At 52.9% G+C, this 26,918-nt stretch overlaps 2 protein-coding genes across 3 annotated transcripts; one reads left to right on the top strand and one right to left on the bottom strand.

Moving 5' to 3' along the window:
* The first annotated feature begins 6,997 nt into the window (after window positions 1-6,997).
* On the top strand, window positions 6,998-13,420 carry GDF15 (growth differentiation factor 15). 2 transcript variants are annotated; one of them, XR_011073032.1, is made up of 3 exons: window positions 6,998-7,366; window positions 8,673-9,461; window positions 13,328-13,420. XR_011073032.1 is itself a non-coding variant. In XM_068534725.1 (2 exons), exons 1-2 carry the CDS (start codon window positions 7,087-7,089, stop codon window positions 9,314-9,316), a joined length of 924 nt encoding a protein of 307 aa, XP_068390826.1. In that variant the 5' UTR covers window positions 6,998-7,086; the 3' UTR covers window positions 9,317-9,560. The 2 variants fall into 2 exon arrangements, 1 of the variants encoding a protein (XP_068390826.1); XM_068534725.1 differs by lacking the exon at window positions 13,328-13,420 and having other exon boundaries at window positions 8,673-9,560.
* LRRC25 (leucine rich repeat containing 25) lies at window positions 12,386-15,185 on the bottom strand. Its single transcript, XM_068534962.1, has 2 exons — window positions 14,395-15,185; window positions 12,386-12,524 (listed from the first exon to the last, which is right to left on the bottom strand). The coding sequence occupies exons 1-2, from the start codon at window positions 15,183-15,185 to the stop codon at window positions 12,386-12,388; spliced, it is 930 nt and encodes a 309-aa protein (XP_068391063.1).
* Window positions 15,186-26,918: the final 11,733 nt, after the last annotated feature.

The raw sequence follows: 26,918 nt of genomic DNA, 5'->3' as shown, positions 1-26,918 counted from the left end.
CATTGCAATTTCATCAGTCCCATCTGAAGGGTAGCAGAAGGTGACACTCCAGAGGCTGCCTCTTTGGCATAAAGATTCTTTAGAGAAACTGCAGGTACAGGAGAAACTCTGAAAACAGAGTAGAAGTTACGCTTTTGTAAGGGGCATTTACATTTATAAAAGAAGTCTCCATTTGTTAAGTGTGTCTCCGTCTCTGTACAAGGAAGAAGAGCATGGCTCTAAATCCCTGGAGAATCTTATCAGTGGAGAGAGCACAAATTAAAACCTGCAGAACGAACCTTACCCTTGTTTACTGTGCTTTTCCTGGTCACCTCCCAGAATTGGCCTCAACACCCACCCCAGGCCCAGCACCTTTCTTTTGTCTTTAGCGGAAGATGGTATTTAAGGGAGTGGCTGGGGCCCTCTTGGGGAGTTTTACTCAGTTTCCCTCTGTATCTCCCACATATACACGAGATATACATGTTAGACTTCTGTGTGTTTTTCTCTTGCTAATCTGTCTTTTATTCCAGGGGGTCTCAGCCAAGAACACAGAAGGGTAGAGGGAGAATTCGTCTTCCTCCTCCCCGCCCCACATCTCACGCTGGCCCCTGAGGGTGGCCAGATCCCCTCTTTTTAGAGGCTCTGGGAGAGACGGAGCAGGCTAGGGAGCTGGCTGCCTGGGCTTCAAGCCCAGCTTCACTTCAAGCTTTCTGGCCTTGGCACAATGCCTCTCCGGCCTCAGGTTGTCACCTGTGAAATGAAGATCATGATCCGCCCCCATCAGGTCTTATAAGGATTATGTCTTATGTGCCAGACACACAGTAGTGAAACTGAGCCCCCTAAAACCGAGTTCCCTTACCAAGTTTAAGATTAATCCCTCTATCCCAAACTTCATTCCCTTTCTTGTCCTGTCTGACCTCAATCCTGTGCTAACTGAACACGAATCAACCAGAGTCAGATGATTAAAATTGCTGATGTTGATAACATTGTTAATGTACCAAAATGGCTATTGTAGATAACATCGCTAACATACAAACTCAGCTTGTTTCTCCGGGGCAAGATGAGCTCACAGACCCCAGAGCCATGGACCACCTGGCCAGAGAATCGTAAACCAGACATATCCTGATGCCTGAAACTACGATTAAGAAATGTCACAGCAGGGGCTTCCCTGGTGGCACAGTAGTTAAGACTCTGTACTCCAGGACTTCCCTGGTGGTGCAGTGGTTAAGAATCCGCCTGCCAATGCAGGGGACATGGGTTCAATCCCTGGTCAGGGAACTAGGTCCCACATGCATGCTGCAACTAAGAGTTCACATGCCACAACTAAGGAGCCCAAGTACTGCAACTAACACCCAGTGCAACCAAATAAATAAATATTAAAAAAAAAAGAATGGGTACAATTCTGATTAAAAAAAAACCAGATATGTCACAGCAATGTCACAAGATGATTAATTTCAGCCTCTTTGTTCTTCCCCTTTAAAAAAAAACTCCTAACTCAGGGGCCAAGGTGGAGTAGATTGGAGGCTGGTCTCCCACTCCCTTGCTTGGTGCCCTGCAATAAACGTTGTACTTTCCTTCAACACAACCTGGTGTCAGTAGATTGGCTTTGTTGTGTGTAGGGTGAGCTGACCCGAGTTCAGTTTGGTAACAGTAGGTGCTCAAAATTTTTCCCCTGGTATTTATTCTTTGCTCCACACTTTGCTGCAGATGTAGGTGTCTCCCCACACCATCGCCATCATTCACTGCTGTGATGTTTCTCAGGGAATTTCATGGCCCTTCTCTGGACCACACCTCCCTTGATGAGCTGATACAGATCCCTCAGTCCCTGTGAATGTAACCTCATTTGGACAAAGGGTCTTTGCAGAAGTAATTAAGTTAAAGATCTTGAAATGAGACTGTTCTGGATTTACACTGGGCCCTAAATACAGTAAGTCCCCTACATATGAACCTTCAAGTTGCAAACTTTCAAAGATGCAAGCATACATTCCATCAACGTGGGGCATGAGTGAAATTGCAGCTTGCCCTCCATCTCCTATTGCTGATGATCTTTCAGCTCTACCATCTCCCACCTCCTCTCCCTCCTCCAGTCAGTAACCCTTCTTTCCTGTTCACTCGATGCCAGCCCCTGTATGCCAGCTGTTGTACTGTACTACTGTACTTTTCAAGGTACTGTACTGTAAAATTTTATATGTTTTCTTTATTTTTTGTGTTTGTTTGTTTTGTATGTATTATTTGTGTGAAAAGTATTATAAACCTATTACAGTACAGTACTGTATAGCCGACTGTGTTAGTTGGGTATGTAGGCTAACTTTGTTGGACTTACAAATTGGACTTATGAATGCACTCTCAGAATGGAACTCGTTCGCACGTAGGGGACTTACTGCATACTGACAGGTGTCCTTAGAGAAGAGGAGGGATAGACAGAGAAGAGGAGAAGGCCATGGGAAATCAGAGGCAGAGACTGAAGTGATGCAGCCACAAGCCAAGGAACACCTGGGGCCACCAGAAGCTGGAAGAGGCAAGGAAGCATCCTCCCCTAGAGCCTTTGGAGGGAGCACAGCCCTGCCAACCTATGATTTCAAGGTTCTGGCTTCCAGAACTGTGAGAGAATAAATTTCTGTTGTTTTAAACTACCCAGTTTGTGGCAATTTATTACGGCAGCCACAGGAAACTAACATAGTGATACTGGGACTTGGTCCCAGAAAGCTCTGGTCTGGCAGTGCACAGAGCCGGACTCAGACCTTCCAGCCTTGTGTGGTCAAGATGAGGCCAGAGGGAGGCCCCTCAACCTGAGGGAACCTGGGCAGAGAACAAGGAAGTCTTATTGGAAGATGGGGCATCAAACTGGGGTTTAAGAGGTAAATAGGAGTTTGCCGGTAGGGGCCATTCTTTCTAAGTAAGATTGCCCAGACCTATCTGAGCTCAACTCTAGCTGAAGCTGAGACATTATTGGCCAATTACCCATAATACCAATAGTTATTAGTTCTTGGGATTGTAGCTCCAATCAAACTTCATCTACTCAGTGCTGCCCTATAAGAGGGTAATACTGAGAGACAGGCTGCACTGAGAAACTGAGGTTTGGAGAGATTAGTAATGCTTCCCAAATCTGCTTGGCATCTCAAGGACTAAACCACGATTTGAACCCAGGCTGCCTGTGGACCCCCATCGATGACACAGGCACATGTTGGCCTGGAGGGACGTTCACAGCTACAGGAGAGCAGTTCTCCTTGTCCGTTGAACTCAGAGATTTTTAAATAACCTGCTTTTTCACCTCTTCCGGATCTCATGTCATGACTGTGTTTGCCTCACATAATGAGAAACCAACAACTGGGTTTGGGTTGTTTCTTGTGTGTCGTGTGTGTCTGATGAGGGTGCCTACGGCCAACAGAAGGTGGTGAGGAAAAATTCTAGGAGGTTGGGAGCTAAGCTAAGTGGAGTGAACAGCCTGACCCCCGGCCTCTGTGCTCTGTTTACCTCTGCCGTGGCGTGGCCTCTGGGACTCGTGGAAGCTGCCCGTGAGGAATGCAGGGTCCCGGCCGACTGAGCTCATCGCTGGCTGGCTGCCTGCAGCCTGCCCCACTGCTCCTCCCAGCTTGGCCATGGGACTGGCCATGAGGTCATCGGCTACCAATGCTGTGAACGGGAGCCAGATCGGCCTGGCTGCCAGCATTCCAGAATTTGGTGAAGTGGAAACCACCATGGAGCTAATGTCACCGTTTCCTGTCCCTAGGGACCACCCACGGGCTGTGTCCCCTTGAGAAGTTCCAGGAATAAAGGGAACTAATTACTGGTCCTGCTCGTAAAGTGACAGACACCCACTCATGAATCAGCAGCTCCACTCCTGGACATGCACAGTGGAATACTATACAGCAAGGAAAAAGAACAAGGCACACAGTAGGTGAAGAACACAGCCATTCACAGCCATGGTGTTGAGTGAAAGTCGCCAGACAGAAAAGAGGATGCAATGGCTGGTTCTGTTTACATCAAGTTAGGAAATAGGCAAACTCATCCATGGTAACAGAGGTGGGCACAGCTGTTATCTGAAGGTAGGGAGAGTGATGGAGCTGGGAATGTTCTGGAACCTCATTTCGGGAGGTGGTTATGTGAAATGTCATCGAACTCAACACCTAAGATTAGGCCTTTTTGCTTTCTGTAAGTCATATCTTGATAAAAATTTAAAAATAAAAAGGCAGAGGGCTGTAGAAAACATTTTTGTGATGCCTCAAAAAGTTACACATAGAATGATCATATGATCCAGCAATTCCCCTTCTGGGTACAACCTCACAAGAATTGAAAACAGGTCCTCAAATCTTCATGTATGTGTTCAAGAAAGCACTACTCACAATAGTTCAAAAGGTGGAAACAACCCAATGACCATGAATGGATGAATGGATGAACGAAGTGTGGTGTCTTCATACGCTGGAATACTATTCAGTCATAAAAAAGAGAAAAGCACTGATACACACTCCAACATAGATGAACCCTGAAAACATGCTGAGTGAAAGAAGCCAGATCCAAAAGACCACATGCTGCATGATTCTGTTTATATATGTGATATTGTGACTTATAATAAGAAATATACATTTGGTCTTCCACCCCATTTCTGGCATAGAGCTCCTAAAACCCTTGGGATTTCCTGTGAAGAGAGAGATAAAGGTGTCTTTCGTTACGTTATAGAGGTGACTTTTGAAAAACAACTCAAGGATGGAGGCTGGTTGCTAGGAGCACAAACCATGCAATTAGAGGGCTGGAACATTCAGCTCCAACCTCCCCATACCCCCCAATTCCGGGGATGGAAGAGGGGTTGGAGCTAGAGTTCAATCACCAATGGCCAATGACTTAATCAACTGTGCCTATGTAATGAAGCTTCCATAAACCCCCAAAGGATGGGCTTTGGAGAGCGTCTGGGTTGATGAACATGCAGAGGTGCTGGGAGGGTGGTGCGCTGGAAGCAGACATGGAAAATCCATGCCCTTGTCACATACCTTGACCTATGCATCTCTTCCATCTGGCTGTTGATCCGTTTCCTTTAGTTTTTTTAAATATAAATTTATTTATTTATTTTTGACTGCGTTGGGTCTTCGTTGCTGCACGTGGGCTTTCTCTAGTTGCGGTGAGCGGGGGCTACTCTTCGTTGCGGTGCACGGGCTTCTCATTGTGGTGGCTTCTCTTGTTGCGGAGCATGGGCTCTAGGTGCGCAGGCTTCAGTAGTTGTGGCGCATGGGCTTAGTTGCTCCGCGGCATGTGGGATCTTCCTGGACCAGGGCTCAAACCCGTGTCCCCTGCATTGGCAGGCGGATTCTTAACCACTGCGCCACCAGGGAAGTCCTGTTCACTTTAAAAGTTGAATTTTCTGTTAATTTCCTGGGGAGGCTCATACCTGGGAGGCATGAGAAGCTGTCCCATGACAGCTTTCCAAGAGAGGTAAGGAGGTGAGTGGTGATGGCTTCCGAGAAACTCCTCTCAGGCCTCCAAACTCTGGGTTCCCAGGGGACCCAGGCATTCTGACAAGGCTCAGATGAGGTCTGCGTGGCCTGCGTGGACACGTGCAAGATCCCATGGTGGGATCGTCCCCTACAACTCTACCCACCTTACTTGCCCCTCAAAGTCTTGGTTTCCTTATCCTTAGAATGGAAATGAGTCCCATGGAAAGAAGAGGACTGGTCCAGCCTCCCAGCCAGCTGCAGTCAGATGGACATGATGGTGACGTGAGCAGAGAGACGTCTCTACTAAGCACCTGCTGAGTTCCCGGGGCATCACATCGAGAGCCTCAGCCCTCCACCCCGATAGCTGGGCGATAATCCCACTGCACAGAAGCTGAGACTGAGACCCAGTGGAGCCAGAGGCTTGGTGGGGCTCACACAGCTGGAGGTGGGGAGGGCCTGGACTCCATTTCTCCAGTAGGAGCCTTGCTGTGTGACACCCCCCCTTGTATCTGTTGCCTGCACACACCCCGTCACACTTTACACACCCCCACGATCTGCTTTGCACAGCAGCCCACCCTCTCTGAGGCCAGGAAGCTGGGAGTAGGCACAGGGATGGATGCCTGGGGCCAGGAGTCCTGAGCAGTAGAGCAAGGGCTGCGTACCCCAGGAGAAAGGATGTTCCTGGGGCACCCTCTACTCCTCTATCCTCTGGTGGCTGGACCTGATACCAGCCTTCACTGCCCCAGGCCCCAGCACCCCAATTCTCTGCCACCTCTTCTTCAGGCCCAGCCAAAGGATGGGGGCCCAGAGTAGCTTCATCCCTGCCCAAGCCTTCAAGAAGCCCCCAGTCTGGGGGCAGACAGAGCCAAGCACACACACTCCCAGCGCTGTGGGGTCAGGGCTGGGCTGGAGGAAGGGATGGGGTTGGAAGCACCCTGCTGAGCCTGGAAAGGAAATGTCAGAGAAGGCTTCCTGGAGGAGGGGCTTTCTGAGTAGGGTTTTGAGGAATGGATAGGAGTTCCCCAGCTGAAGATGAGTAACTGCAAAAACACCCAGTTTATCAAGCACCTGCTATGTGCCTGGTTCTGTCCTTTACACCTCATTTGACCTTCTCTCCAGTGAAAGTCTCAATCCTTCCTTATTTTCCAGATGAAGAAATAGAGGTGTGATGGAGAGGAATGATTTGCCTCAGGTTGCACTATCTGGCTCTTTCTGGCCCTTTTTTTCCTCTGCTTCCTTTGTTTTTCACTATCTTCAGCCTTTGACCCTAAGCAAAGAGGGGAGAGCGGGAATCTCATCAGGGAAGAAAGCCACCTCACCTCTTAAGCTCCTGCTGTGGAGTTTAGCGCATAGTAATAAATCTTTTTTGAGAAAATTATTCTTCCCTCCAGTCCACCAAGCTGGGATGATGTCCCCACTTCACAGAAGAAGATACTGAGGCTCAGAGAGGCTCCTGAAGGGGGTTCCCCAGCATACCTAGGAGCCCCTCCCCCCACCCATCAAAAAGCACTGCCCCCTGAAAAGCAGCCGAAGACCCCGCCCAGTTGTGGTCCCTGGAGTGTTTACTCTGCACCCACGGTGGGCGGGACCAGGCAGGCGGGGGCGGACAAAGTCCGGGGACTATAAAGGCTAGTCCAGCAGCGTCCGGTCAGTCACAGCTTAGAGCTTAACTAACACAGTCATGCCAGGGCAGCGACCGACACCACCACACCGCTCTCCGATGCTGCTGATGCTGCTGATGTTCTCCTGGCTGCCGTCGGGAGGCGCCCTATCTCTGGCCCAGGAGCACCTCTCCGCTTTCCCGGGACCCTCAAACGTGCACTCCAGTCCTGATGTCTCCAGATTCCGGGAGTTGCGGAAACGCTACGAAGATTTGCTGACCCGGCTTCGAGCGAACCAGACCCGGGAAGACTCGAACCCGGACCTCATTCCCCCTGAAGTCCGGATAGTCACTCCAAAGCGTGAGTAAAATCTCGGAGACCCCACCCTGGGCAGCTCCCATCATTTAACCAGTGGTTCTTAGACATAGAGGCCTAGACCTACCGCCGAGCCTCAGTTTCCCCATCCGTGAACCCGGCAAGAAAGTCACCCCTCGAGGCTGATGGGGGAACTAAAGGCTGGGTTTGCATCAGGACCAGGCGAGGCTTAGCCAACCTGAGATGTTACAACACCTCCCCAGGTGGCAGATGGGGAAACTAAGGCCACAGAATCCAGAGACTCTACTGAAGACTCAAAGAGCCTGGAGAACCCAGAGACAAGGTCGGGCGAGGGGACGTGGTCCCTGCCCTTGGATGTGAGGAAAGGGTTGGAGGGGGACTTCCAGTGGGAAGGATCCAGGGGTCCGGCGGAAGGGAGGGGCGGGGGAGGGGACAGAGCGGTGCGCAGAGATGCGCAGAACCTGCTTGGGCTGGTTCCGAATCTGATGCAATCGCGCGCCGAGGCACCGCTAAAGTTGCACGTGACTGGTGCCTTAGGGAGGGAGTGGAGTATTTTCACCCCCTCCACCTAGCCTCCAGCGGGCGGAGGGGGTGCAAGGAGATGTGGGCTGCGCTAGGAACTGGGAGGAGTTGAGGGGAGGGTGTCAGGCCAGAAGGGAGAGCTCTTACCCCGCCCTAATCCCACTTGTGCTGTGGGACTCCAGGAAAACTTCTTTCTCTCTGAGCCTATAGACTGGGTTGCGAGCCCTCAAACCTCAGTCTCCCCAGTATCCCCAACATATGTACCAGCCTGGAGGTCTGAGAATCCTGGGGAGCCAGACGCCCTTCATTTCTCAGATATGGAGGAAACCAGAGAGTTGAAAACACAGTAGCTCGTTGCTGTATCCCCAGCCCCGGGCACTTAGTAGAACTTCAGTAAAAATGATTTTGGCAGCCAGAAGGAGGCAGAGCCAGCATTGGAATCTCAGTCTCTCTAAAAGATCAGATATACATTCATTCTTGCAAGTATTAACTAAGCACCTACTATGTGCCAGGCACAGTGGTGACGAAGCAGACAGAAATCCCCGCTGAGATTCTGGTGGGGGAGGCAAATAATAGACAACCAAATAAAATAGGTCGGTGCCAATTTTAGGCAGGCTGGAGTGGTATGTAACCAGCCATGTTGAGATTCAGGGGAGGAGTGTGGCCGGTAGAGGAAGTAGCTTGTGCAAAGGCCCTGAGGTAGGATCCAGCTTGGGGTGTTGGAGAAAATGGGTACACACACACCACCACCACCCCGCGCCCGGCACACAGTAGGCCCGTGAGTGACGGGTTTTCCTCTCTCCCATAGTGCGACTTGGGCCAGGTGGCCACCTGCACCTGCGCATCCCCCGGGTCGACTTAACTGAGGGGCTCCCTGCAGCCTCCCGCCTGCATAGGGCCCTTCTCCGGCTGTCCCCGAAGGCGCGGAGCTCGTGGGATGTGACGCGGCCACTACAGCGTCAGCTCAGCCTCGGAAGCTCCCGGGCTCCCGCAATACGCCTGCGACCGTTGCGGCGAACGGACCAGTTGCTGGAGGCGTTGTCTTCTGCACAGCCCCAGCTTGAGCTGCACTGGCGGACAAGCGCCACCAGGGGGCGACGCCACGCGCATGCTCGCACCCGGGACGGTTGCCCGCTCGGGGAGGGGCGCTGCTGTCGCCTGCAGAGCCTGCGCGCGTCGCTTGAGGACCTGGGCTGGGCTGACTGGGTGTTGGCGCCACGCGAGCTGGACGTGCGCATGTGCATCGGCGCGTGCCCGAGCCACTTCCGATCGGCTAACACGCACGCGCAGATGCAAGCGCGCCTGCATGGCCTGAACCCTGATGCTGCGCCTGCCCCATGCTGCGTGCCAGCCAGCTACGATCCGGTGGTGCTCATGCACCAAGACAGCGACGGCCGCGTGTCACTCACGCCCTTCGACGACCTCGTGGCCAAGGACTGCCACTGCGTGTGAGCGGCCCTGGTCCTTCACTTATGGCACAAATGCAATGGAAATGACTTCAGTTGTCCTTGTCTGTCTAATGGGCTCGTGGAACCTGAAATACCCGATTCCTAACCATTGCTGTCTGCTCCCTCCTGGCCCTAACCTACGTATTTATGTATGTATTTATTATTAATTTATTGGGGTGATCTGCCTGGGTACTGGAGGGCTGGGGAGGGGTGGTCTGACAGGGTGTTGTTTATGGAAAACTCTGGTAATAAAAATGAAGCTGTCTGACCTGACCCCTGTGGTGTCCAGGATGGAGCTGGTGACCTTGGGAAGAGCCCACCCCCGCTGGCCTCAGTTCCCTCAGGGGAGCTGATATGAGATGATTGGAACAGTCCGGGGAATGGGTGGCAGGACGTTCTTGGGGATGCCAAGAAATTGGACGGTGGTCATGATGCCAATGGTCCTCAAGTGCAGCCGGAGACATCCCTCTCTCTGTTTCTGTGCTTCTCTACCTCCCTATTCCTCTGCTTTGGTTTCTGAGACCCTTTTGGGTCTCAGTCTCCCTCCATCTCTTCTGATCTCTCAGTACTCCTGTTTCTGTAATTATCTGGCCCTGTCTCTATCACTATCCTGCTCTCTCTCCCTCCATGGGGGTCACCTTTCCAAACACAGGCAGCCCAGAGTCAAGTGCATTGTGTGTGAATCTGCCCCCGACCTGGAAGAGTCCCATTACCTCTCCTGTTTGTGGCACCTCCCTTCGTTTTAATGATGCCTCTATCCTTTCATATAAAAAGAGCAGGGAGAGGGACTTCCTGGTGGCACAGTGGTTAAGAATCCACCTGCCAAAGCAGGGGACGTGGGTTCGAGCCCTGGTCTGGGAAGATCCCACGTGCCATGGAGCAACTAAGCCCATGCGCCACAACTACTGAGCCCGCGGGCCACAACTACTGAAGCCCGCATGCCTAGAGCCCATGCTCTGCAACAAAGGAATCCACCGCAATGAGAAGCCTGAGCACCGCAACGAAGAGTAGCCCCCGCTCGCCACAACTAGAGAAAAGCCCGTGCACAGCAACGCAGCCAAAAAGAAATTAACTAATTAAAAAAAAAAAGAGCAGGGAGAAGTAAGTTGTGAAGAACGTTTTCATGCACACCACGTCTCCCAGGTTATATCTTTTCCTACTTAGAATCTTGGAATTGCTGAGATGTACTAAGCCCAGCCCCTTCCCCACACCCACTTGCCTGTTCACCCTGAGGAACTGTCATGGGAGTCTGGAGGACAGAGCACCCAGCTTCAGCAGTGAGTGAGATGTGTCCCCTGTGAACCCCACCATCCAGAGGCAGATCTGAATGACTGCAGGTGCCCCTGAATGTATTCAGTGAGTACCCACTTTGTGCCAGGCCATGGCTGGGCACTGAGGACACGAAGGAACAACGCAGGCAAAAACCACTCCATTCAAGCTCAGTTGAGTGCAGGGACAAATGAGTATAAGATAGATCATAAGTGGCTGATTGTAGTAAGAATCGTGCAAAGAGGTCAACCCAGGCAATGCATTAGTGAGCAGAGGAAGACAGATTTTTGGCAGCAGGAGTGGGGGCTCGAGTAGTGTCTAGGGCAGGGATGCAGGGATGCAAGGAAGCTGAAGACCCTCATAGGTTGCCTCTCCCACCCTGGGTGACTCCCAGGTGTTGGGGAAGCCAAGGGAGCCTCAAAATTAAACTCAGTGTCAGGATCACCCAAAGGTAGCAGCTGCCATACTGAGTCTCTCCCCAAACATCAACTGTTGCCTTTGCCGGACACTGCTGCCCGTGTGCCTTTTCACACCTCCAGGCTGGTCCCCCTGCCCAGTGTGCCTTGTCCTTTCTACTTCTCGAACACCTATGCATCCTTCAAAACCCACTTCAGATTCCCCTCTTACATACAGCCCTTTTTAAACTCCTTCATTCATCTCCCTCTGGGGACCGTCGTTCCATCTCTCCTTCTGGCCCAGGCTTGACCTCCCAGGAGTGGGGGTGTCTGTGTCCAGCTCTGTCTCCCCTAGTTTGGGGGCTTGGCAGGAGTCGGGCTGGGAGCAGCTGACAGGAAACCCAGCTGAGGCATGAGCTTGAACAAACTCTTGAAATACACTGAGCTCTGGGAGTGATGAACTCTGCCTGAGGAGGAACCAGGGAAGGGTTCTCGGAGTGGCATTGGCATTGCACCTGGGCCTTGAAGGATGAGTTAAGGTATCTCAGGATATTAGAGCTAAAACAGCCTTAGAGGCCAATTTTAATCACCTTGTTTTACAGATGGGGGAACTGAAGCCCAGAGGGTTAATGGCAGAGTCAGGAAGTGGACCCATGCCTCCTGATGCCCAGACCAGAGTTCTGCATCTGTATTCAGATGCTTAAGAGTGAGAAAACGTGGAAGGGGATGGCAAAAGGAAAGGCATGGGTAAATGGCATGAGAAAATGAAAGCTTCAGGAGGGAGGTGAGCTTGATGGGGAGGAGGCCCAGACCAGAAAGGCAGAGGAATGGGAGAGGGCAGTGGGTTGGGCAGGGCTGGGTCACGCAGGTCTCAACCACCAGGCTGAGAATCTGGGGGCAGTGGGGAGCCATAGAGTGTGCGTGAGCAGGGGAGGGGCGCAGTCCCATTCATGAGTTATAAGGATCCCTTTGAGGCTAGTGTGGGCTGCCCTGGGGGGCCAAGTCTGGATACCAGGCACCTGAGAAGGGGGCCTGAGAGTGACAGAGGGGAGAGACTGGGGGTTGGGAGCAATTTGGGAGTCCCAGAGCTCTTGTCTTGGGAGCCCAGCAGCCTCATCTGTCCCGCAGAATTTACTGGGCAATACTTGCACGCCAACAGGAGGGTGACGACAGAGTTCACACGTTGACCCTCCCATCCCTGTGTTGGGGTCTCTCCTTCTCCACTTCTAGCAGCCGAGTGGCCTGAGGAGCAGAGTGGTCTAGAGAGGGGGCTGCAGAGCCTCCTTGGGGCCTCAAGGATGATCCTTCCCTGGTCCCATTCCTCAGATGGGAAGACTGAGGCCAGGGAAGATCCAGGGTGCCCAAAGTCACCTGGAAGGGGGTAGGCTGGAGTTTGAGATGTTGAAGGCTCAGCGTCCAGGGATCACATACTCCTCTTCATCCAGTGGGGCCTGGCCCAGCGACTGCAAGTTGCAGTAGACAGGCTGGGAATCATGGTGGAGGCTCTTATAGTTCATGTAGAAGTCGCTGTCCTCTGAAGGGTGAGGCCTGTGGGCACAGACAGATGGGAGGGCAGGTAGGATTCAGGGAGCAGGCACATCAGCTTTGAGAGGCAAAGTAGTTCAGGGCAACTGAGTCCACTCCTAATATTTACATATGAGAAAAGTGAGTCATGGGGCAGTGTTCTCCCAGCCTGGCCCAACTTTCTGTGAGGAAAGCAAGTAAGGTGCAGTGATTCAGGGAAGATTCTGTGGATTCAGCATTGTAACACTGTGGTCCAAGGACCTTGAGTCATTGTAGGGTTTTTTCCTTCCTTAAAGTTGAGATGGTTGCCCATTTTTTACATTAAATTCTAGATTTTGTTTTCCTCTTAAAAAACTGGAAGCTCTAGTCACACCAGCCGCATGAACACAAGTGGCTGGAGCTGAACCAGTGCCCCTTCAGGTGGGAAATGTTTTCACCAGGTCCCCAGAAGCAACTGAATTTGTGGTCTTGATACAAAAATAAATCTCTGAGCCTCAGTTTCCCCATCCACAAAATGGATCAGGGAGGAGGTAGCTCCTTAGGAATGTCTTGCTATGGTGGGCAAGACACCCAGAGAAGAACTTTCCTGCCTCCAGAACATCCTAACACCCCCACCCCCGCTCCTCTTGTAAAAAAGGCCACTTTGGGTAAGTGGTGTCTATCAGTCATTTGTACTTTAGTATAAATTACTCCAAATACATAAATGGTTGTATGGGGATGGAAGTCAGGGTTTGTTTCTTGCTTCTGCTTCTGACCTTGGGCATGTCATTCCCCTGCCTTCCAGAACCTCCATTTCTTTCTTTCTTTCTTTCTTTTTCTTTTTTCAGCCACACCGCACGACTCGTGGGACCTTAGTTCCCCGACCAGGGATTGAACCCGCGCCCTCACCAGTGAAAGCACAGCGTCCTAACCACTGGACCACCAGGGAATTTCCAGAACCTCCATTTCTGCAACTGTAAAATGTAGGTTGGGATTGACATATCCAATTCTAAACTGTTTTTAGAGGAGACTGGTCCTGGGGTCTTGGTGACAGCGAGGCAGAGGCAAGCATCAGAACACAAGCTGCCTTAGGGAGTGTGGTGCCTTCAACTCCTTACCTCAGCCCGCTTCTGCTTTTGAGCCATATTTGCATCTGCTTTGCATATTCTCTTATTTCTCACCAACAGCCTCCCACAGGCCTCCCCACCTTTTGGACTCTGCTGCCCCAAAACCCAGCCATGACCCTCTTCCCTTCCTGCTTGGATCCTCCCAGCCCCCTCCAACTTCAGCCCTGATGTCTTGCCTTCTCAAAACACATCCACAGCAGATTCTCTGTTCTCTCCCACCTCCAGGCTTTTGCCCTTCCTTGTGCCTGCCCCCCTGAAATCCCCTCCACTCCCTCATCCAACCTGGAAAAGTTGAACCCATCTATCTAAGCCCAGGCAACTTTGGAGGCAGGGCTTTGTGGGGTAGAGAGAGACACAGATGGCTTTCTTAGCATCTCCTATGTGTCAGAAGGAGACCGGAGTGCTGTCCCATTTTACGGAGACTGAAACAGAAGTTCAGAGACAGCCCTGGGTCACACGACATCTGAGCCCAGGCCGCTGACCGCTACGGCAGAGCCCCGACTCTGCCTTGAACACCTGCCTCCTCTCTCCCAATCCTTGGCAGCCAGAAGCTGGGTTTGCAGGTCGTGAGAGGGACGCTTGTCTCATACACAAGAACTCAATTCTTATCCCAACTCCATGAGGCGGAGGGCTGTTACCGTCCCCATTTTATCGGTGAAGAAACGGTGACCCAGAGAGGTGGAAACTACTTGCCCAAGATCACACAGCCTGTAAGAGGCAGAGCTGGGAATTGAACCCTGGCCATCTGGCTCCAGAGTCTTGCAGGCAGATGTGTGTGGGTCACTCACCTGTGTTCAGCCCACTGGTGCCTGGCAGCTGGTTGGCCCACAAACATGTTCTCATAGTCAGAAGTGGAAGATCCGGGCCGGGTGGCTGCTGGGAGCTTAGGGCTGAGGCCCCGGCTACTGTACCGTGGCTGCTGGCCCGAGCCAGACCTGGGACTATTCTGAGCAGCCCACGTTTTGCTCATGCCCCGGCTACTGCCTACCCGATGTCTACAGAGTCTCCACGCCAGCGCTGGGCCAGCAATGGCAAGCACGAGCAACAGGCTTCCACTGGCCACCAGCGCTCCTATGGTTGTCATGGTCAGGCGAGGGGCACAGCCCACTTCCAAGAAGGCAGAGACGTTGTGCCAGGCACTGGTGGACACATCCAGGCACCGCAGAGGCAGTGAGCCAGAGCAGTTGTCCCGCCGGACCTTGTGCCAGGGTAATAGGACACAGCTGCAGTCAGCCCTCAGGTCAAGGTCACAGCGTTCGGCCAGTGCCCTACCCACGGGGTCCAGGGGGTTGTTGGTCACATCCAGGACCTGCAGCTTTCCCAGGTGAGCAAAAAAAAGCGGTGGGAGCTCTTGAAGGCCATTCCCAGACAGGTCGAGAAGAAGCACACTGCTGGCCTGCAGAGACTGGTTCTGAGGCAGCAGGCTCAGGCTTTGGCCACTGAAGTTCAGGCATGTGTCCGTGAACTCCCTGGTCCAGTCCACATCCCCCGAGGACACGGGGCACGACAATTCCTGGCTGCCTGGATGCAGCAGCAGCAGCAGCGGCAACAACAGCACCCATACCAGGGCGCCCCCCATGCAGGCAACCTAGGCAGAGACACCAGAATCCAAGCCCCAACCTCAGTCTGGGGTCACCCTCCCCCTCGCCACCTATGTTTGTTATATATTTTCTTAACAGCTGAGAGCAGCTCAGGCCACTTCTGAAGTGTTAAAACTTAGCCCTTCCGCTGGTGGCTCCTCTTTGATTGGCTCTGGCCCCCTGCCTCAGTCTCCCCTTCCGGGGAATGGGTACCTAACCCGGATGCCTCAGGGGCTTGGAAGGCGAGGAGGAGACCTGACCCAGACAGCCCCTTCCCCTTCTCTCAGATCAGCCCCTTCGGGCTAAGTTGCCCAATTTCCCCGAACATTTCGGGAGCCCTCTTTGGCCAAGTCGGGACTATATGCAAATGAGCCGTTGCCCCGGAAACGACCCCGCCCCTCTGCCTTTCTTTTCCGAACTGCAGGCTGTTGGGTCTTGGGCTGGCGGTGGGGGTGGGGGTGGGGGTGGGGGGGCTGCTGACGGGGTCCCACCAGCTCTGGTTTGCACAGACCCAAGTTCTAGTGTCTCCGTCCTACCTTTCTGGTCCCCCTGCCACGCCTTGGCCTCGGTCGTGCTAGAAGTCTCCGGCGCGGAGGGGCTGCGTCCTGGCTCACCTGGACGCGGGGGTCAGAGGGTCTGACCCTCCGCGGATCCGGATCCACTGTGGTGCCTGGCGCTCCTCAGGCTCTGTAGCCCGCGACTCAGGGGAAGAGGAACTGGTGTCCGCTGAAGTGCAGAGGGGAAGAATGAAGAAGACACAGAGATCCGCCCCCCCCTCCCCCCCCCACGCCACCGCCGAAATGCCTCAAGGACCAGGATTCTTAGGGGAAGGGCAGGGGCAGCCTGCTTCCTTCTTGCTGGAACCCAATGACTACATGTCCCCCAATAACACCCCAACTAACTGCTACCTCATCAACTCACTTCCTGGTCTCAGCTCAGTTGACTCCCAACCCATGCATTCATTTATTTGTTCAACAAACATCATCCATGCTGAGCCCCCAAGAGACTTCAGCCCTGTCCAGTTTCTTCAGGAGCAACCGGTCTCGGAAAAAGAACAGGACACAGGCACCCCGAGTCTGATGGAGTCAGGTCAAGGCCAGAGTGAGGGACAGGGTACCGGAAGCTTTCCTGGAGAGGAGACATTAGAATTGGGGCTTCAACACATGAGTAGGAGTTTGCCAAGGATTCCTTGGCAAACTGCCTTTGACTTTCCAAGCTCCTAGCCTCTCCCACAAGCTCAGAGCTCTCCTCACGTACAAACCATGCCTCTATGCTGCAGGGGGATGTGAGGAGGGCTCCCTGGGGGAGGGGATGTTGAGTCTGGGGCTTGGAGGATGAGTTGCAGTGGCAGGCAGAAACGAATCCATTGCAGATTCCAGGCAGAAGGCACAGCAGGAGTAAAGGTCCTGCAGCTTGAGAAAGCATGGCCGGCTGGGACAGCGTAGTTAGGAGTGGAGTGGCTGGAGGGGACAGACTAAATGGAGGAACTGGTGACATGGGCAGGGTGGGGAGGCAGCACAGGCCTCCAAAGCCAGGCAGAGGAGTGGGGCTTTATTCCCAGGGCCATGCAGGTGTGTGAGCAGGGGAGGGGCACTGTGTCAAAAGATTCTTCTGGAGTGAGTCTGGGGTCTGGAGGTGGGAAACCTTTTGAGGAGCCCAGAGTCCCAGAGGGAGAGGGGGAGCTGAGTCAGACCTGAGGGATAGTGACACAAGAGAGATTGAGGAGGGAATGGGTACAGGTAGGCTGGCAGAGAGTCTCAGCCTCAGTGGGGTCCGGGCTTCAGGCAGATCAGGTTCAAATCCTTTCCAGCCCCTGGCTCACTGCTTGACCTTAACTGTTCTGTACTTCAGTTTCCACATCTGTAAAATGGGATAAATGTCAAGAGTCTTTCCTGGACTCTGGGAGGCTGGAGTCTACTCCCCCACGCTTTCCCCTCTCCTCAGACTCTGCCCCTTTTCCATCTCCAAACTCAGACAAATGGTCAAAGGTCTTGAACTGAGACTTTGGGGAAGGGCTGCAATTTGTTCTTCAACAACCCAAAGATACTCACTCCTAGTAAAAAACAGCAGATCACAGCAACTCTGAGATACTGTTTGATTCCATCTATCAGCTGGGCAAAAATTCCAAAGTGTGATGACACCCTGTGCTGGCCAGGCTGTGGGGAAACAGGCAACCCCACACATTGCTGGGGGAGCATCTGTAGTGCAGCCCGATGGAAGGCATCCTGTCATGGGAATTATGAATGCACATGCCCACTGATCCAGCATCCCAATCCTGGGACTCCTGAATATTTTCATGTTTACAAAATGACAGGGGCAGGAACTGATGAGTGGATAAACTAAATGTGGTCCATCCATACAGTGAATATCATTTGGCCATAAAAAGGAATGAAGCTCTGATACACACTACATGTGGATGAACCTCAAAAACATTATGCTGGGGCTTCCCTGGTGGCGCGGTGGTTGAAAGTCTGCCTGCCGGTGCAGGGGACACGGGTTCGAGCCCTGGTCTGGGAGGATCCCACATGCCGCGGAGCAAATGGGCCCGTGAGCCACAGCTACTGAGCCTGCGCGTCTGGAGCCTGTGCTCCGCAACAAGAGGCCGCGACAGTGGGAGGCCCGCGCACCACGATGAAGAGTGGCCCCCGCTTGCCGCAACTAGAGAAAGCCCTGTCACAGAAACGAAGACCCAACACACCCAAAAATTAATTAATTAATTAATTAATTAAAAAAAACCAAAAAACAAAACATTATGCTGAGTGAACAAAGCCAGACACAAAAGACTACATAGTGTATCATTTCATTAATATAAAGCGTCCAGAACAGGCAAATCCACAGAGACAGATAGTAAATTAGTGATTGTCAGGGGCTGGGGAGGGGGATATGGAGAGTGACTGCTAATGGGACAGGGTTTCCTTTTGGGGTAATAAAAATGTTCTGGAACTAGATAGGGATGATGGTTGCACACACTGTGAATGTACTAAAAATCACTGAATTGTTCACTTTAAAATGGCTAAAGTGGTAAATTTTGTGTTAAGTGTACTTTGCACAATTAAAAAGAAAAAAGGCACCTGAAACTTACAAGATATTGTAAATCAACTATACTTCAATAAAAAAAAATTTTTTTAAGGCAAAAGGATGACAGAGCTACAGGATGATTCATTGCAGCATTGTTTGTTTTATGAAAACAAAAATTGGAAACCACCTAAGGGATTGGTTAGATCGATAACAGTTCACCTATCCTGGGAGGTGCTACAGAGTCATGAAAAAGAAATTATAGACCTCTATGAAACAATAAGGAAAGACTCATTCATTTCCTCCACAAACCATTATTAAGCTCCTACTGTGTGACAGGCACTGGTCTAGGAGCTGCAGATACAGCCATGAACAAAACAGACAAACTCCCAATCCCCGTGGAGTTCTTGTAGCAGTCGGGGAGGCTGGCAACATGCGGAATCTATCAAGAAAATATGGGACTTCCCTGGTGGCGCAGTGGTTAAGAATCCGCCTGCCAATGCAGGGTACACAGGTTCGATCCCTGGTCTGGGAAGATCCCACATGCCGCGGAGCAACTAAGCCCATGCGTCACAACTACTGAGCCTGCACTCGAGAGCCCGCGAGCCGCAACTACTGAGCCCGCATGCCACAGCTACTGAAGCCTGTGCACCTAGAGCCCCTGCTCTGCAACAAGAGAAGCCACCGCAATGAGAAGCCTGTGCACCGCAATGAAGAGTAGCCCCTCTCGCCGCAACTAGAGAAAGCCCGCGCGCAGCAACGAAGACCCAACGCCGCCAAAAATTAATTAATTAATTAATTTAAAAATATGTAACAGGTGGCAGAGAAAGTAAAGTTGGGAAGCAAGCAGGGAGGGTGGCAACTTTTTAATGGGATGATCAAAGGAGGGTTTATTGCAAAGGATAAGCGGGCTTATTGAGTAAGGAGGTGTGGGAAGGGCATGCAGGGAGTAGAACAGCCTGTGTAAAGGCCCTGGGGCGAGAGTGGGCCTGGGTGAGAGCAGATGTCTTCAAATGAATATGTTAACTGGAGGGGAAAAAAAAGCAGCTTCCTACAGAAACTTTTTTTAAAAATTTATTTATTTTTGACTGCGTTGGGTCTTCGTTGCTGCGTACTGGCTTTCTCAAGTTGCGGTGAGCAGGGGCTACTTCTCGTTGCGGTGCGCGGACTTCTCTTGTTGCAGAGCACTGGCTCTAGGTGCACGGGCTTCAGTAGTTGTGGCACACAGACTTACTTGTTCCATGGTATGTGGGATCTTCCCGGACCAGGGCTCGAACCCGTGTCCCCTGCGTTGGCAGGTGGATTCTTAACCACTGCGCCACCAGGGAAGCCCCCTTATAGACACTTTTGATGAAACAGGAAAAACAAATACCCTGGGGTTACCTCTTAGTGGCAGATGGATGGGAGGGAGAAGCTCCCCATGTATGTTTTTATCTTTTTTCCTTTAGAATCCTATCATATCATGTGAATACAAATCACAGTCAACACGTTCAATCCAAACATTGAAATCAGCCAACAAGCACACACAAGAAGTCAGGCTTTTAGGATGAGAGGGACAGAGGGGCGCCAGCTGGCGGGCCTGGGTGTGGGTGGATTCCAACACTGAGGCCTCTTAGAATAGGAGGAAATGAGGAAATGAAGTGAAGGAAATGAGGAACTAAAGGGCCAGACACTCAGGCTTGGGGTGGGCTGTGTGGGCGTGGGACAGGCTGGCTTGGGGCCTGAGACAGTGGGTTCTGGAGGTGGGTCTGGGGGAGCCTGGGGCCTGGGCCTTCCTGCTGCAGCCCCGGCAGGCCATGGCTAGGCTGTGGGAAGAGGGGCTACACTGGCCCTCAACCTGGCTGAGAGGAACCAGAAGCTTCCAGAGGGCTCATCTTCATACTCCCCCTGCTGCCCATATGAGTCCCAGGCAGGGCCAACCTGTCAGCACAGAGACCTCTGTAGAGCCTCAGAGACACCTAGAGATCTTCAGAAACCCCAGAGAAAGCCAGAAAAACTCAGACATCCCCAAGACCCCAGCGATACCTAGAAGAAATTCAGAGACCACTCCCAAAGACAAAGACAGAGATGCAGGGAGTACCCTGGGGTAACCCAGCCTCAGGGCCACCAACTTGTGGTCCCACAATTTTGCCACATTTGCCCAACACCCTCTGATCCCCTGTACGCACTCTGTGCTGGGTGAGGCCTCGGTGTGTCCCCAGGAGCCCCTAGTCTGGGGAGCTGGAGAGGGGCCAAGGGCTTCCCCTCCCCACATCCACCTCCAGTCCTGTCCCGAGGCTCTCACACTTATCTGGAATCAACCCCTCTCCACCTCCGAGCTTCCCCAGGGCGAGGTCTCTAAATCTCCGGCCTCAGCCCCTTCCTGCCGTCTCCATTCTCCCTGTGACAACCTTTGAACTACCGACACCCGCATCCCCTGGCCCTGGTGGAGGGCAGGTTGCTAGGCAGCCCAAGCCACAGTAGAAGCCCTTTACAAGGCCTGGGAACCTTGAGGCGTCTGAGGAGCTCTGGAGCTGGCTGGTCAGGACCACAGGCAGTTATGATGCCCAAGGGCTGGGCTAAGGTGGCCAAGCCAACTTAGGGGCAAACCTGGAATGTGAGCAGACTCCAGCAACTGCAGACCTCCATGCGTTAATTCAGCAAACAGTGCACTGAGCCACATCATTGCTGTGTGACCTGGGGCCAGTACCTTAAACTCTCTGTTCCTCCACGTCTTCCTTTGTAATTTTTAAAATAAATTTATTTATTTATGTATGTATTTATTTTTGGCTGCGATTGGCGGGTTTTCTCTAGTTGTGGCGAGTGGAGGCTACTCTTCCTTGTGGTGCGTGGGCTTCTCATTGTGGTGGCTTCTCTTGTTGCCGAGCATGGGCTCTAGGTGCCCGGGCTTCAGTAATTGTGGCCCGCAGGCTCCATAGTTGTGGCTCGCGGACTCTAGAGCGCAGGCTCAGTAGTTGTGGCTCACGGGCTTAGTTGCTCTGCAGCATGTGGGATCTTCCTGGACCAGGGCTCAAACCCATGTCCCCTGCATTGGCAGGTGGATTCTTAACCACTGCGCCACCAGGGAGGCCCCAATTTTTTTTTTTAAGTTTTTTTTTTGTTGATGTGGACAATTTTTAAAGTCTTTATTGAATTTGTTACAATATTGCTTCTGTTTTATGTTTTGGTTTTTTGGCTGAGAGGCATGTGGGATCTTAGCTCTCCCGCCAGGGATCAAACCCTCACCCCCTGCATTGGAAGGCGAAGTCTTAACCACTGGATCACCAGGGACATCCCTCTGCTTCCTCCTTTGTAAAACGAGGACAGTAAAAACCACCGTGCAAGGTGGCCGTGAAGGGCTGGGAGACGGATGTGAACGTTAGCATGTGCCTGGTACCAGGCCGTGTGTGACTAATACACCAGCTGAGTGTCCCAAGGGTGGGGAAGGTGTAAATGGTCCATCATGCACAAAAATCGAATTCAGAAGGTAAAGCTTGATTTTTAATGTAATGGAAAGACCTTATTTGAGGTCACATGGCTTCGTTGGTTATAGTAAAATTTTAGAAGCCAAAGAATGCCTTTAGGAGAGGGGTGGGCAAACACAATGTGGCACCAGGGCAGCTGCGGTCGGCAAGCACCCTCCACCTGCGAGACCGGCATTTCTTTGCTGAGGCTGCTCTGGTCACAGGAGGCCACGTTGTTGGCCCACACGGCTCTCCTGGGAGCAGCCCTGACCACAGACGGAAGGAGAGTTGATGAGAAACGCTTCGGCTTCCTCCTCCCTCCTCCCTCGGGTAGGACGTCTCTGAGGCAATTGCTCTTGGCGGGCTTCTTGAGGGCCCACTGGGAACCCAGCCTTGTGGAGCCTGCTCGTTGGCGCCCCCTGCAGGTCCCCGTCTCTCTTCTCACCCGGACCAGGGCTTCCTCCCAAATAATTACTGTCTTGAATTCCGATCTCCGGTCTACTTCCAGGGGGCCCCAAATTAAGATAGGTGGAGGAATATAAAGAAACATTATAAGCCGTCAGATTTTTTAAACATTTTAAGTAATTATAAATAGCAGCAGCCAAGCACTGGCTATTTAAGTAGCATTCAGCGATGTCATCTTCACTATAGCTTCTTGAGCTAGGAACTGTCATTACCCCCCATTTCACAGACGGGGAAACTGAGCCACAGTGTGTTTGAGTAGCTTGCCCAAGGCTCTACAGTAACCGAGGGTGAGCCCTCAAACCATGTGGTTAACCATTAGGCTACACTGTGCTCAGACAAGATTCATTTGTCTGCATCTACGTAGAAGCATGTGCAGAGCCATTGCACGGCACACGATGACAATCTGCCGCTCCTGGATGCGCAGGTTTAGACTTGACTTCATGGTAGTGGCTGCCTGGGCGGGGGGGGGGGCTAAGAAGGTTATTTAGCTTATTTGCTAGGTTTTATTTAATTTATTTTTTACTTTTGGTAAGATTTCCTTCCTTCCAGAAATATTTACTGAGCACCTACCAGATGCAGCAAAACTCTCACCCTTAGAAAGGTGAATTGGGGGAGGGGTGGGAGGTTGGGGGAGATCCGATGAACCGTAAATTAGCAAATTTAAAGGAGGTTAGGAAATAATAGGGCTGGGGAGAGGAAAAGTTAAAAAGAACTTGGGGGATTTGGAGAGAAAAACAGGGCGGTTTGCAGTTTTGAAGAGGGTTCGTCAAAGAAAACCTCTCGAGGGAAAAAAAAAAAGAAAACAGACAAAAAAGGAAAAAAAGATGTGCAGGTAAGAGCTCAAAATGAGAACACTTTGGGGGGGATGGGAGAACTGGGTGATTTTTCTTCTTTTTTGCCATGAAATAATTCAGTACATAAATATGTAAATATATGTTTGGAAGCCTACTTGGGGGCATGGACAAGGTCAACAGAGGTGTACCAGATTCCAAGCCTGAAACTTGGGGTCTCAAGAGCCACTCCAAAGGCGTGCTAAGGCGGGGCTCGCTGGGACCCTCCGGAGTTGTACTTGCGAGTCTCTGCTGCCCTCGTGTGGCCAGGCTCGGGATTGCAGGTTCTGGTGGCTTTGGCAGAGGCAGAGAATTGGTCCCTCCCACTTCTGACTCCCAAACTCCATCCCGACCAACACGGGGAGGATGGGGGGAGTTCAAGACGGTCTGTGTCGCTCTCAGGCTGAGACTCCTGAAGGAGGGCACTGGAGGCCTCAGACCTCAGAACAGAGGGGACGTTGGTAATTTTTAACTCATTCGGTCGGCAACAGGTATTTATTAAGCGCCTGTGTGCCAAGACTTGTAAGTGCTAGGGACACAGCACTGAACAAAATAATCGAATTCCCTGCCCTCACAGAACTCATGGGTTACCGGGGACATTGGCAATCAACGTGCAAAAATAAGATTTGCGGGAAAACCCAACAGGGCAATGTGATCCAGATGGTTGGAGGGCCTCTCTGAGGCCTGAAGGACAAAGGGAGGCGGGCTGTGGGGAAGGGCTGGGGAAGGGTGTCCGAGGCCGGGAGGACAGCCTGTGCAGAGGCTTTGGGGTGGGAATGAGCTGGGTGCAGGCAACAGGATCATGGACAAAAGTGCCCAGTTTCTGGTGCTTAGTGAGCACCCACTCCCCACTGCTGGTATTCAGCAGAGGAACCCCTCCACCAAAAGGGAAGAAAAGACCCCTCCCCCTGTACCGGGGATCTTAGGACTTTAGGTTGCCATGGAAACTCCACCACAGGAAGAGAGGCGGAGCTCCAGAGAGAGGTGGTGAGGGAGGGGCGTTGCCAGGGCACCCCAAAGTGGGACCCGGTGCCTCTACTCTCTAATGTGTGTCCTCGGGCGAGTGGCTCCCCGGCTTTGAGCCTCAGATTTATCTGCAGAACTTTCTCTGTAGCTGCTATAGGTTTCTCCCTCCCCCATTTCTCCCTTCCCTGCTCTTCCACAAAATGCCTCCAATCTCCCAGAGTATCCCAGACCCAGACAGGGAGCTGGGGGCACTCCAGTGAGCGGGGTGCTGCCTCTGGGTCGCCCATGTATCTCCCTTCATTCAAGCTTCATTCATTCAGGCTTCTCTGCGCCTCAGTTTCCCCATTCTGTAACATGGGGAGAAAAAAATGCTGCCTCTCTCAGGAGGCTGCTGGGAGGATTTTAAGGGATGATCAGAGCTGGGCGTACCAATTCCTACTGATTAGTTTGACTCTGGAAAGTGCAGGGCGGAGGGGCGGAGTCTTGATTTGTGAGCTGTGGAGCCACGGAAGGTGCTGGAAGCCTGGCAGTGTACTGGCTCAGGCTGAGCTTCGCGGAGGATGAATGGGGGAGTGAGCTGTAGGTTCGACTGCGGCTCCTCCACTCAGTCCTCCTGTGTCCCCTCTCTCGCCTGAGTTCCTCAAGACCCTGAGAGCCTAGGGGCTGAGGTTCAAGGCCACACAGCTGGACCGACAGCGCCAGGGTTCAAACCCAGGTCCAGATCCTCCATGCGGGGAGTTCCGCCTCCAGGTGATCAGCCTTGGGGTATAACCCCCATTTCGCAAACCCGAGACTACAAGGGTTTGCTGGCTGTCCAAAGAGTCCAGCCTGTCTTAATGACCCTCCGCCCTGTGTCCCTTCACAACCCCCTCCCCCCGTACTTGCTCCTCCCACCAGGTCTAGGCTGGAACCCGCAGCCCAGCCCGCGCCGGTGCTCACCAGCTGCTGTGGCTTCTTCCCTCCCGGTGTTGTTTGGGTTTTAATTTTTGTGTTGCAGTTAGAAAATTACCCATAATTACAGCTTCTGAAAGGAAACGTCTCACGGCGCAGACCCTGCTCCCAGCTGTGGCCGCCTCCCACGCACGGCTGAGGAGGGGCTGCAGGGGTCTCCAGCCTGGATCCTAGCCCCTCCCCGAATCCCTCCGTCCCCCCGTCCCCCCTCCCCATTAACGGGCTGCTTACACCTCCTGTGGAGAGGAAAAACCATCATCGGGAAAATCCAAACTAGCCTTCCCAACGACTCAAGCAACATATTCATGGACCCCTACCGCTGTGTCTGCAGGGAGAGCAGATCCAGAGGGAGGCGGAGGCTGCCAACAGATGACTTAGGCATTATTTTATCGTAACAGTGACAAGTCCAACCAAGGCTAGTGCAGAACCAGTAATCTGGAGGAGATGGCCACGGAAGGCAAGGAGTTAGGGGGAGGGAGAGATGGAGGAGAAGGAGAAGTGGAGGAGGAGGGAGGAGAAGGGAAAAGAGGGAGAGGAGGAGAAAGAGAAGGGCGAGTGGGGGAGAAGAAGGAATAATGCGGCCAAAGGTCGAAGGAGGCCAGAACGGGCCAGGCCAAGAGCCAGAGAAAAGAGCGCTCCAGGCGGCAGGAACGGCCAGTGCAAAGGCCGAGAGGTGGGTCTGAAGAATGGAAGGGTTGGAAGGGAGTAAGTGAGGGGAGGGATGGCTCCTCCTCCAGGCAATCCCCCTGCCCTACAAGCAGAGCCGACTTCGGGCTCTCCCAGGCACCGACTCCGACCTTAAGGGGCTGGGGTTTGGGGGCGTCGGTGGTCCCAAGAGTCAGAGACCCAGCTCAGGGCTGCAGTCCCCGGCAGCCACACGGGGCGACCGGGAGCCGGCAAAGGAGCCGCAGGTCTGGGGCCCAGCCTTAACCCTTAGCGCTCCTAGCTTACCGTCCCCCGCCCCCACACCGGCTCCTAAATCAATTCCCGGGCCTGCCAGGTCCTCCTGGGCCTCTTACCGGGTCAACCTCCCTGCCTCCTCCACGCCATCCCGATCTACCTGGCAGCCCCATGGAGCTTCTTAAAATCCTGACGCAGATCCCGCCCCTCGCGGCTACACACCTTCCTGTGGCTCCCTATTCCTTTTAAAACAAAGCCCAACCCGTCCCCGCCAGGAATGGCCCGACCCGTTTCCTCCTTTCCCCCCCGCCCTCCTCGCTCTGCCTCCAACACTTTAACCGTGTGCCCACCTCAGGGCCTTTGCACTTGCCGTGACTACAATCTGAACATTCTTCTTCCAGATCTTTCGGATCCACCCCCTCCCCTTATTTAAAAAAAAAAAATAAATATATATATATATATATATATATATATGTTTTGGCAAGGCGTGCGTTCTGGTTGCTTGTGCACGCGGCTCAGCTCCCCGGACGCCGCATGGGGGCCAGAGCTTGCTCTTCTCCGACATTTCCGCCGGCGCCGAGGCAGTGTTTTGGAGATCCGTCCCTGTTGCCATGAGAACCGCGCTAGTCTCTCCCGCCGGCCGCGCCTCCCCCTCCGCAGCTAGCCCCGCCACGGGCGCCTCCGCCTCCCAGCCTCCCTCCCTCCGCCTTCCGCCCCTGCGGTCGCCCCGTCCTCTTCACCGGGGTCCCCTCCCTCTGCCCATCACGTGGCACTCCCTGAAATTATCCTACTGTTCGCCAGCTTTTGACTGTCCGCCTTTCCCATTAGACCCTCTGCTCCACAAGCAGTAGCAACGTGTCCCGACTGGGTCCACAGAGCCCGGCACACAGGAGGCACTCAATAAATGTTTGTGGGGAGGATGAAGACTCACATCGACTCAAGGAACCGGAGCTCAGAGAGGGCCATGGACACGCCCAGGGCACACAGAATCCTGGGGAGCAACAGAGTATTAGAAGATAAATGGGGGCGCCTGGGGTGGTGGTGGGAGAGTCCGTGGGAATCACAGCTGTCACCAATACACTGTGTGGTTTGGGTGAGTCACACCCTCTCTGTGCCTGGCCTGGAGTAGTTTTTGGAGAGCGGTGAAGGGAACGGGTATTAC

Source organism: Eschrichtius robustus, chromosome 2 (genome assembly GCF_028021215.1).
Source record: "Eschrichtius robustus isolate mEscRob2 chromosome 2, mEscRob2.pri, whole genome shotgun sequence".
NCBI classification, from domain to species: Eukaryota; Metazoa; Chordata; class Mammalia; order Artiodactyla; family Eschrichtiidae; genus Eschrichtius; species Eschrichtius robustus.
This window is presented reverse-complemented; position numbering and strand designations above follow the sequence as displayed.